This window comes from Gopherus evgoodei, chromosome 10, assembly GCF_007399415.2.
Source record: "Gopherus evgoodei ecotype Sinaloan lineage chromosome 10, rGopEvg1_v1.p, whole genome shotgun sequence".
Taxonomy (NCBI): Eukaryota; Metazoa; Chordata; order Testudines; family Testudinidae; genus Gopherus; species Gopherus evgoodei.
This window is the reverse complement of record NC_044331.1, coordinates 8905626-8916668: the sequence shown is the minus strand read 5'-3', so window position 1 is coordinate 8916668 and position 11043 is coordinate 8905626. Positions and strand designations below refer to the sequence as shown.

General features: G+C 51.8%; 1 protein-coding gene across 2 annotated transcripts; it reads right to left on the bottom strand.

Annotated features, from left to right (window-relative positions):
* Nucleotides 1-373: 373 nt before the first annotated feature.
* LYSMD4 (LysM domain containing 4) lies at nt 374-7688 on the bottom strand. Of its 2 annotated transcripts, none has more exons than XM_030578898.1 (3): nt 7618-7688; nt 4895-5182; nt 374-1110 (listed from the first exon to the last, which is right to left on the bottom strand). In XM_030578898.1, the coding sequence occupies exons 2-3, from the start codon at nt 5165-5167 to the stop codon at nt 454-456; spliced, it is 930 nt and encodes a 309-aa protein (XP_030434758.1). In that variant the 5' UTR covers nt 5168-5182; nt 7618-7688; the 3' UTR covers nt 374-453. The 2 variants fall into 2 exon arrangements, with proteins under 2 accessions (XP_030434758.1, XP_030434759.1); XM_030578899.1 differs by lacking the exon at nt 7618-7688 and adding an exon at nt 6525-6857.
* Nucleotides 7689-11043: the final 3355 nt, after the last annotated feature.

Genomic DNA, 11043 nt, shown 5'->3' with positions numbered 1-11043 from the left:
AATACTATCATTGATAAGAGTATCCAGTTTCCTGCTTAGTTTTAACAGTGCCATGTACCAGAGCTAGTCTATCAAGCTAGAAAGACATACGTAGGGTTAAACATGCGGGGCCCACTTGGTTCTGCCAGAGAATGAAAAATGTTGTTTTAAGTTGTTGTGGGGGAAAAAATGCTCAGTCCATCCAAAATGTGTCTTCTCATGTGCTATTAGATTGCATCATTCCAATCAATAACCCATACACTCTGATGTCTGCCTAGTTCAGATTTTTAGACAAAGCTACTCTTGAGAGGTGCCTGAAACAAAGAAGAGTAAATTGGGGCAAACGACTTTCCCTTGGAAGGGTTGATAAACGCAGAGCCAAATGTCTGTTGGACATGGTAAGCTACAAAACGTCTTTATTCATTCAGAGAAAACACATCACCCTGTGTTCAGTCAAGATCACTTAAAAAAAAGTTAGCCACCTGAATCCAGTAGGGTCAGAGTTACTGGTTTATGGGTATCAGTGTTGGGCGGAGAGGCAGTACTGGGCTGTATCTTCGCTTTGGGGGTTTCTACGACTGGTAGGTGGTGTGACAATTCCCCCCTTAATTCATGAGCTGAGCTATTCGAGGCAAAGGTTGTGTTTGAGTTATGGGCTGCCGCCCCAGTCTGTTGTGTTTTAAAATAGACAATATAAAATACTGGCAAGACTATTCCTATCAGAAGCATGATAAAAACTGCATTCCACCACTGGATTCCACAGTCTGCACCATTACTGGGCTCCTTTTGTCCCACTGAACCGGATGGGGGGCAGTCTGGTGTTTCTACGCAGTAATCTGCATTTAAATTGATTTTGGATTGCACTACATCCTCAATGGTCTGGTCAATCCCCTTAAAGTAGTCAGTCAGGTATCTGCTTTCACTAGAGCTGCTGCTGGTGGTGGCTCCATCATCCGGCTCTGGTAGTTCAATCAGTGTCATTCCAGCCCAGGAAGGTGCATTCTGAGGAGGTTTTAACTCTTTGCTGGTCTCCGTTAACACCCCATGGGCCTTGACTGGAATCTTGATAGACTTCAGAGCGTACAAGTCCTGCTCACACATGAAGTTGTTGACACGTTTGATATCTGCAACCTACGGAATTCAGAAAGGAGAAACACGTAAACCTAAGGCATCATAATCCTTTACCAATATTGACTCACGAACAAACCAGGAAAACACAAAATGTCAACAGTGAAAACAAAGACTGAGTGAAACCTGTTGCTATGGGGAGTCTGGCTCACTGTCCTAACTGTTCTTGCAGCCCTCTGACTCTGCAGTCAGAGATTTCCTACCAAGGTTAAGACCCCCAGTGAATCTTACACGTTACAGTCCTTCACATATTGAAAGTTGTAATCTTCAGGACACGTTCAGCAGTGTCTCCAGGAACCATCAGTTGTATTTGTCTTCAGCTTTATCATTCCCATCCCTAGGTTTTCTGCTGTTCCTGTCAGCTGGGGAAATCACTGGGACACAGGCCCAGAGACTTAAAAGTATTTAAGTATTGCTGTTCTCAGTGCTGTGTGTCTAACGGAGGAGCCTCTATCTCATCTTCAAAAATGATGTCTGCATGGTGACTGCCAAGGGGATTTTGGTTCCCAGGGCTAGATTCACAAAAAGAATTAGTAGGGGCTGATTCTGGGAGTTAGGCACCTGAGATTCACTAATCCCTTATGTACCCACAAACCCTGGAATTGCCTAAAGAGAGCAAAGATTGGTAGCAAGACATGGCCAGCATGACATAGTGGTGGATGGAGAGAATCAAATTACTACAGATAACAGCACACAGCTGGCAAAATAAACTGGATGGTAATCTGTCCAGTAACTACATGATTTCTTGTTTACCCAGAATCTCCCACTGCTTCTTATTCTCCACTATGTCTTTGTCTTTCATTCATATCTCATGGCAGGGACTGTGTCTCACTATGTATCTACACAGCTCCTAGCACAATAGGGACCTGAACCAAATGGGAGCTCCATTATAATATAAATTATAATGGTCAAACCCAGCACTCACATACCCATCATAACTACCAAAGTAGTAAGAAGGATCCGAAATTGGCCCTGAACAGAATTCAGGCCTGGTTACAGCCTGGGAAACAAACATTGGGGTTGAGTTACTGGGTGTCATTGTAGGAGGCAGTACACACACTGTGGAACCTTGGACCCCTCGGGACATCATGTGAGAGATGAAAAGGCAACAAAGTAAACCCCAAGTGCAGGCTAATGTGATGCTCAGCTTTTCCACGCACAAGCCTCAGACTTGGGCCCTGGTTCTGGTCCTCAAGCAGCAGGAAAAGGTGACTTGCAAAAGGTGACTGAGAAAAGCGCATTAGTGTCAAGTTCCCAGGAACACCATCCAACCTGAATTGAGGGAGGCTTACAAAGGTGCCTCAAGATACCAAGTGGGGAGAACAGAGAATGGGCAGGACAGGACAGAAGGGCAATGCAACAAATTAACCAACTGCAATAAACCTAGCATCAGAAACAGCACTCCGGCCAGTATTTGCCAGGCATTATTTTCTTAGCATTTAAGCACATTACTGCACTAACACTTGTATGTGCATTTGGCAATGAAAATCAGTCTAAGAACTCAGTAAATATGTCTTAATGAAAAAAAAAAACAACGCACACACATTTTCCTTCCTGAATGAGCCAATATGCACCATCAGCTGCATCTTCATTGCCTGATCAAGGTACAGACTAAACAACAATCTGTAATTACAGTACAGGGAGCCCTCCAGCAGCTTCACAACTGCTGCAACAGGAGTCCCATTGTCAGTGCAGTGGATGCTCAATGGCCACTTGAAGACTGTCTTCGCCAGGTGGCTGACACAAGCCAGCAATCAGCACAGGTAAGGTGGCAGCTGGCTACAGGAGAGGAGGAGATGAGAATGCAGGACGCGCACTTTTCTAGTCACTTTCTCCACACATTCATGATTGTACAGACTATCAGATCCCCCTGAGTAGTCTCTTTTCTAAGGTAACCAGCTCTAATCTCTTTAGACCAGAGGTGGGCAAATTATGGCCCATGTGACCATCCTGCCTGGCCCCTCCCCTGCTCTCACCTCTCCCCCACAGCCACGCTGCTGCACAGGGACCACTCTGGCCCACCGCTCCTGCCGGGCTGCATGGCTTGCACCTGCCCACCTCCTAGGCTTTCCAATAGGCCAGTCCTGCTGCTCTAAGCAGCATGGTAAGAGGGCAGGGAGTGCGGGGTAAGGGGGAAAAAGAGGGTTGATTGGGGGGGGTCTGGGGGGCAGAGGGCGGTTAGATGGGATGGAGGTTTGTGGGGGTTGGATAGGTGTGGGAGTCTGGGGGGGGGCCTGTCAGGGGGCAGAAGTGTGGATAGGGGTCGGAGCAGTCAGTGGACAGGGAGTGGGGTAGGGTGGGGGGGAGGTTGGATAGGGGGCAGGGTTGGGGGGGGCAGTCCTGGGAGGGAGCAAGGATCAGGAGGAGTTGGAGGCTCTGAGGGGGCAGTCAGGCAGCAGAAGTGGGAGGGGTCAGATGGAGGTGGGGGTAAGGCTGTTTGGGGAGACACAGCCTTCCCTTCCCGGCTTTCTATATCATTTCACAACCCTGACATGGCCCTCGGGCCAAAACGTGTACCCGTCCCTGCTTTAGGCTCTTCTTGTATAGAAGCCGTTCCATACCCTAGATCATCTCTGTTATCCTCTGAAACTTTTCCAGTTCCACTATATCCTTTCTGAGATGGGGTTTCTGAGGTCCAGTATTCGCAGTGTGGGTGCAGGATGGATTTATACAATGTCATTATGATATTTTCTGTCTGATTTTCCTTCCTTTCCTAATACTCCCTAACATTCTGTTAGCCTTTTTGACCACTGCTGCATATCGAGCAGAAGTTTTTAAAGAACTATCCGCAGTTATAGGCGCCAACTTTCCCTGGGGCCGGTGGGAGCTCGCACCCTGCCCCGGCCCGACTCCACCCATTCCCCACCCCTACCCTGCCCCCATTCCAACCTCTTCCCCAAAGTCCCCACCCCACCTCCGCCCTCTCCCTGCCTCTATTGGACCCCTTCTCCAAATGCCCGCCCCATGTCTTCACCAAGCACACCATGTTCCCCCTCCTTCCCAGCTGCCCCGCAGTGCAAGCGCTGGGACTAGTGGGGAAAAGCAGGCATGCAGCACAATCAAGGGAGGCGGAGCAGAGGCAGAGGTGAGCCGGGCGGGCAGCTGCCACTGCATGCTGAACACCCATCAATTTTTCCCAGTGGGTCCCCCAGCCCCGAAGCACCCACGGAGTCGGCGCCTAAATCCCCAGTGACTCTCAGGTCTCTTTCTTGGTGGTAACAGCTAATTTGGACCTTATAGTGTATATGTATAGTTGCAATATTTTTTCCAGTGTACATTACTTTGCACTTATCTACATTGAATTTAATCTGCCATTTTGTTGCCCAGTCATTCCGTTTTATGAGATCCCTCTGTAATCACAGTATATTGTTCTGTTTGCTTAACAGTGTGTAAACTCCTTACGATCAGCACTTGTTTCCCATTTTTCAGTACAGATGTTGTCCTCCCTCAACAAATTAATAATAATTGTGCGTTACCTGAGAGCTGTAACACACTTAGTCATCCAAATTATACAGGAATCCAGGTCACGCTGGGCGTGGGAGTGAATACACTTTCCTTGTGTTATTAATTACATGACATCTGCACCCTGCATCACCTTGATTTATATCTGGGTATCAATAAATACAGGACACACACAGAAGCAGTCCTGGAGCCTCTCTCTGTATGCACAGAAACTAAACTACACATAACAGATCCCTAAACAGAAGTGCTTCCAAAACAAACACACATGAAGACAAGACTAAGGGAAGAAATTAAAGCAGCTGCATCATCTCACTGCGGCTCTTACTTTACACCCATACTGCAGCGCTAGCTTGTTAAGGTTATCGCCCTCGGTGAGCTCTCGTTCCAGTAGCACCACATCCCCAGCTCTCTCTTGGGAAGAACTGCTTCTCTGCTGCTCCTTGCCCCTTGGACGTAATTCCATTAATTCAGATTCCTCCTCCGATGACTCATCTGGATCTGATCGGCCATTTCTAAACACATAAACGTGGCTGCTCGGATAATTATGAACAGTGACAGGAGCCTGGAAAGATCTGGTTCGTCCCTCATAGAGCCTCATGTTTTATACTAGAGCCTGTAAGAGAAAACAGACATTTTAGTTGTACTGGTCACAAAACAACAGGTTTATTCACCACCCTACAGAACAGTGACAACAGACCAAAAGCACAGCACCCTGGCAATATGCACACAATTAAGCCAGTACACGTCTGATAAACTGATCTAGTCACCAGAACGCTCTGCAACATGCACCACTTTTCAACAATTGCACTGACAATGGCATTTGTATCCACTTCAGCAAGGGAGGCTGTCACTGTCGCAACCTATGAAGCCTGGAATGTTTCTTCATTAGCAGAAAAACTTTGCACGATGCTACAGTGCTCATTTCAACAAGGGTTCGTTCCAGAAATTCTAGTTTAGCACTACTGCAAATAAGTCAGAGATAAAAGAAAGATCATGCTGAGCTTGTGGATCCATCCCAGGAGCTGAGTGTCTTTGGTTATGATAAAACTTCAGTATCGCAGAACCTACAGCTGATTTGCTATTGCCCTGATGTTAGACTCCATTCCAATGCACCTTTTTGCATGATCATTTTGTAAGTCTTTGGTTCTCTGCTCTGTGAAACCAATGATAATATGAATGGGGCTTAGAGTAGCAATTTGTTGCCATCAAAATTATGAGCAAGGAAAAAACCCAACACATTTTCAAGCGGAATCCCACTGACTTTAATGGGTCTGTGCAGGGATCGGTTTTCCCATGCAGAGATCACTTCAGGCTAAGGTTCTGCATTGTTATCATATAATGGGGATCTCAGAGGGTCCAGTCTGGATCAGGGCCACACAGTGCTAGGTGCTGTATGTGCACACGAACCGCTACAAAAAGTTTACAGTTTAGTAGGACCACATCGCCCCAAAGCTCATATATAAAGAGCTTCTTTAAGACACTGACCTTTGGCCAAGAAGCAATAAGCAAAGCAAACAGTAGGAGTGCAAGTGTGCTGTGCTGGAGGTAGGACTTAAGTTTACTTTTTTGTTAGCTGTTCTTTCAGCCACAATGAGTTTTGTTTATCATTTCTCCCCACAGCATAGGAATTTGTCCTTGCCCACTCAAAGAAAGGCATGGTGTTTTTGTTTAGTGCGGGCCACAACTGTTCGGGATTGCTGTTATGTCTCAGCCTCTGCCTGCATGAAGCATTGGCATTTGAGCCCTTGTAGTACCAATCGGGGCCCCAATCCTGCCGAGTTTGTTTATTTCCAGGGCAATAAAGCCCTGATTTCCCCTCCTGGCATTTAATACAGACAAAGCCAGGGGTGACTCCCCCACCGGTTTCAGCAGGGCTGTGTGGGAGCGTGTGACTGCAGTGGACTTTAGCCCAGTCTCTTGAGCTGACTGCTGCTAGCCCCTTAAGAGGGACGTACCTGAGAGGGACGCCACCTGCCAAGAACCAGCAGAAGCAGCTACCAAACTGAAAGCTGTAGCCGGGGATGGTTCTGGAGAGGGCTCAAAGGGACTGGTTAATGGGGTGAATGGCCCGCAAGAAGCAGAGCGGAGTAGGAGCCTGGGCCCGCTGCTGAGGCAGTGATTTCGAGGCATGCCTTGTCAGCAGGCAGGCAGGCACCCAGCGCCTGGCAGCAGGCAGGAGATGCACCTTCCCGGGGTGGGGAAGGGAATGAACACGGGGGGGGGGGGGGGCAGAGGAATGGGGAACAGGGCATGGTTCCTCCACCCTCACACATTCCCCTTCAGAAATGTCACTGCCCAAGGGGCCCCCCCCGCCCACTTCCCCGTCCCCTTCTCCAGCGCCCCAGGAGGGACCAGCCGAGGTCCCTTCCTCCCATCCCCAACGCCAGAGAAAAACCTTTCAGACCAGCCAACTGCCCCTGCACCGCCTCATGCTTCCAAACCAGGAAACCCCCATCCCCAGCCCAGCCCCCGGAGGCGGCGGGGGGAGGGGGAGGACGAGCTCCCATTGGGGACCCTAAACAGGAATATCTGAGGGGGGGACCGATATTAAAAAAAGCAACCCCCCCCCCCCAAGCTACTGGGGCCTTAAGCCATTGCTAAGTCTATTTATGCGCTGGCTCTGCCTCCAGCCCAGCCGGCGGGAAGGGAACTGGGGGGAGGGAGCGGCGAACCCCGCCAGTCCAGCCCCCCGGTAGGAGGGGGGGGGGGCCGCCAGCCCATCCCCCCGGGAGGGGAGAACCCCGCCAGCCCAGCCCCCCCGACCCCCGGGAGGAGAGCGGGGACCCCGCCAGCCCAGCTCCGGGGGGGAACCCCCGCCAGCCCAGTCCCGCCCCCGGGAGGATGGGGGGGACCCCGCCAGCCCAGCCCCCCCCCGGTAGGAGAGGGGGGGCACCGCCAGCCCAGCCCCCCCCCCAGGAGGAGAGCGAGGACCCCGCCAGCCCAGCTCCGGGGAGGGGGGGAACCCCGCCAGCCCAGCCCAGCGGGGAAACCCCCGCCCCGCCTCTTAGCCCCGTTCCCGAGAGGGGACCAGGCTCCCCCAGCACAGACCTCACTAACCCCCCGCTCCTCCGCTCTCCGGCCCTCAGCCGCCACATACGCACCCACTGTCTGCCCCTCCGTCCGCACTGATTGGCTGGGATCGCCCAAGGCTGGGATCAAGGGCACACAGCGACCAATCGTCAACGAGGATGGGCGGGGCCTCTAGGGAGGGAGGGTTAGGTTGAGCGGTCAGCGCTGGGGTGGGCGGGGCAGCGTTAAAGGGCCAGCGTTCCTCCTCCCCCCCTCCCCCCCCGTCCCGAGGCCCAGGGAGGGACAACGGGCTTCCCCGTGCCCGGGGCTTGGTCTGGCACGGCCCCCACCCCCTCACCTGCTGGCAGCTGCCATCCAGCCGGGCTCAGGCCAGGCTAGTAGCCTGGCTGGGGCCAGCTCCCATTCTGGGTGAATGGGGGGGGGCGGGGGTTGTTAGGCTCCCCCACCACCGGCTGGGCTTGGCGACTGGAGAAACCAGCCCTCGAAGCGAAACACACTGAGCCGCCCTGCCAGCGGTACGTGCCATGCCCAGCCGGGGCGTGAGAGGCACAGAGTCCGTCACGGTGCCCACAGGCCCCGCCGTCCAGGCCCCCGCGCTCACCCACAGCCCGGGCGCCTTCCCAGGGCCGTGACTAGCGCTCAGGCATGCTGAGGCCTAGGCTCTGAGTCCTGCAGTAGCCATCGAACGCTCTTCTTCCCGGAGCTGGACTGGAACCCAGGAGCACCCAATGCGGTGGCCGGGTGCCCAGTTTTGAACTGGACAGTCCAGCTGAAAAGGGGCCCTGACAGTGTCTGGTCAGCTCTACTGACCGGACACCCACTGTCCAGTTACTACGGGGGAGGCACCAGGTCATCATCTGTGCCAGCCCCTACTCAGCCGAGGCTGCCCCCTACCTGGGAGATGGGTGGGGGAAAGTGGCAAGTGAGAGGGAGGAGGGGAGAAGAGGAGTGGATAGGGTGGGACTTTGAGGGGAAGGAGTGGGGCCTCACAGGGAAGAGGTGGGGCAGGAGAGGCTCCGGCCCTCCTGCTGGAGTGTCCTGTTTTTAAATATTATCAAGTTGGCAACCCTAGCTTTCATTCCTAACTCTCTCCCCTCCCCTGACTCTAACTGCCACCCCATAATGTTCTTCTGAGGCCAATCCATGGTTTGAGGTCAGTTGGAGGCTTTGACAAAGTCTCAGGGATGGGCTCAGAGTGTCTACATTTACCTGGGTCTATGTTCAAGGACCTTTGGAAGCTCAAGCCTGAGCACAGGGCAGATGCACATTAGGTAACAGTGAGGCCAGTAGATTACACTCGCTTGCAGTTGGTTTCTGGATGTGATTCAAGGCGTTGAACCACATATTCCAAGTGTCCCTAAACCTTCAACTGCCACTGGATGATAGGTAATGGACCATGGGAAATAGCTCTGTTCTGTGCATTCCCGCTGAAGGTTTGACGCTGTCACAAGACAGGATATGGGCTAGCTAGACCATTGGTCTGACCCACTATGGCAGGGGTTGTCAACCTTTGGCATGCGGCTCACCAGGGTAAGCACCCTGGTGGGCCGGTTTGTTTACCTGCCATATCCGCAGGTTCGGCCAATTGCTGCTCCCACTGGCTGCGGTTCACCATCCCAGGCCAATGGGGGCAGCGGGAAGTGGTGCGGGCCGAGAAATGTGCTGGTTTAATTAAAAGGAGTTTGATCCAGGCCAATGGGGGCGGCAGGAAGTGGCAGCCAGTCCATCCCTCGGCATGCGCCGCTTCCCGCCGCCCCCATTGGCCTGGGACAGTGAACCGCAGCCAGTGGGAGCCGTGATCGGCCAAACCTGCAGACACAGCAGGTAAACAATGCAGCCCGGCCCACCAGGGGCTTACCCTGGCAAGCCACGTGCCAAAGGTTGCCAACTCCTGTACCATAGCCTTTCTTATGTTGTCTGGAGTATCCTATCCCAGTAGGTGAGATCAGCTAGACTGCTCAAGTTGACAGCTCCTAAGTCTGTATGTTTTGGGCATTCTGTATCATTGATTCTGGAATTTGCTTCCATCTTAAAAGAAATTGTGATTTTGCTCTTTGTGGATGTGCAATCTAACATCTTTTCAGTCATTTGTGTGAGATTAAGAGAGCAACGGAAAAAGAAAGAACAAAAATAGAGGCCCCAGGAGTATGGGACCTGTGTTTATGTTATCTGTAACAGTCTGCACTGAAATGAACACAAAATGGCTGAGAGTCTCAGCTGACAGCAGAGTCCTATAAAGAGACATTTAAAGGGGCAGAACACAGATATATTCATAAAAGTTACATAGCTATGTACACTACAGTGATGCATGTGTGCAGTCTAACACTAATCCCTTTACAATTGCATACCCGCCCTCCATTCGCCACCCGGCTCAGACACTGATTTGCCCTCCTGACTTACAGCACTGCCTTTTGGTATCAAGCAGTGCAATTCCCAACCACCCTGGCCTTTCCTCTGTGTTATTTCAGTATTAGCGTTGGATGCTGGACTCAGGGGTGTTGAACGTGCTTCCTTCCTGTGCTTCCTCCAGAGGCTCCTGAACGCGAATTAACAGGTATGGCCGCAGGAGGTGTGGGCTGAGCAGCAGCAGCTCTCCCATGCCAAGTTCTTGTTCCAACAGCGCCAACTCCCCCTCTCTCTTCCCCACGCGCTGCTCTTAACTGGCTCCAAGGGCAGCCAGACTAGTGCCTGCGGTTGGGGGAGCTGATGAGGTGTATTCTGTACTGGTATGTTTCCTTTGGCGTACCCTTACTCATGGCTTATGTTTAAAAAACAAGTTCAGTACAAATTCTTAACAAGCTCCACATGCAAGGCACCCTCCCTTTTGAGGTCAGGATAGACTAGAAATAGTCTCTCGGAGTCAGCTGAAATGTGCAGGCAGGTCCCGCATTTACACACACAGCTCAGTGCCAAGACGCCCTGGTGAGGCCTTTGGGTTTCTTCAAAAGCACGAGGAATCTGTGTACCCTCTTTGCCCCTGAAATGAGTCTAGGTTGCATCACTGGCCTCCTGGAAACAGTTAATTCCTTTCAGCTGTGCACTGGCTCAGCCAACGATGCACATAACAACTCTGCTAGCGGCCTGGATTCCACAGGCACAGAGGCTGCATACTTTTCCAAGGGGGAAGCTCTCGCTGAGAAGTAACTCAGCTCAGTGACAGCTGCTATAGAAAAACGTATGGTAGATAGACAGAAGTAACCTCAGAAAGCTGGTTTTGACAGCACATGGCCTGCTAGTTCTGCCCCCTGCTCTCTTGGGGAGTCAAATGCTTGGGAATCACGTCATGGATAATGAGGCAACCTTCAATGCTCCAGTGGGGTCAGACAGGGAAGGATGGTTCTTCCCTGGCTAATGGTTGCCACTGAGCTAGTGAGGAAATATACAAGGGCTGAACAGTGAGCACCCAGGCCTAGATCCTCAGACTATTTAGGGAACCTAATTCCT

Excerpts from the sequence above, each read along its gene's own strand:
- LYSMD4 (XM_030578898.1), bottom strand. The coding sequence starts at position 5,167 with ATGAGGCTCTATGAGGGACGAACCAGATCTTTCCAGGCTCCTGTCACT. Across the intron at positions 1,111-4,894 it reads CGCTGCAGTATGGGTGTAAA|GTTGCAGATATCAAACGTGT; the intron begins GTAAGAGCCGCA and ends TGAATTCCGTAG.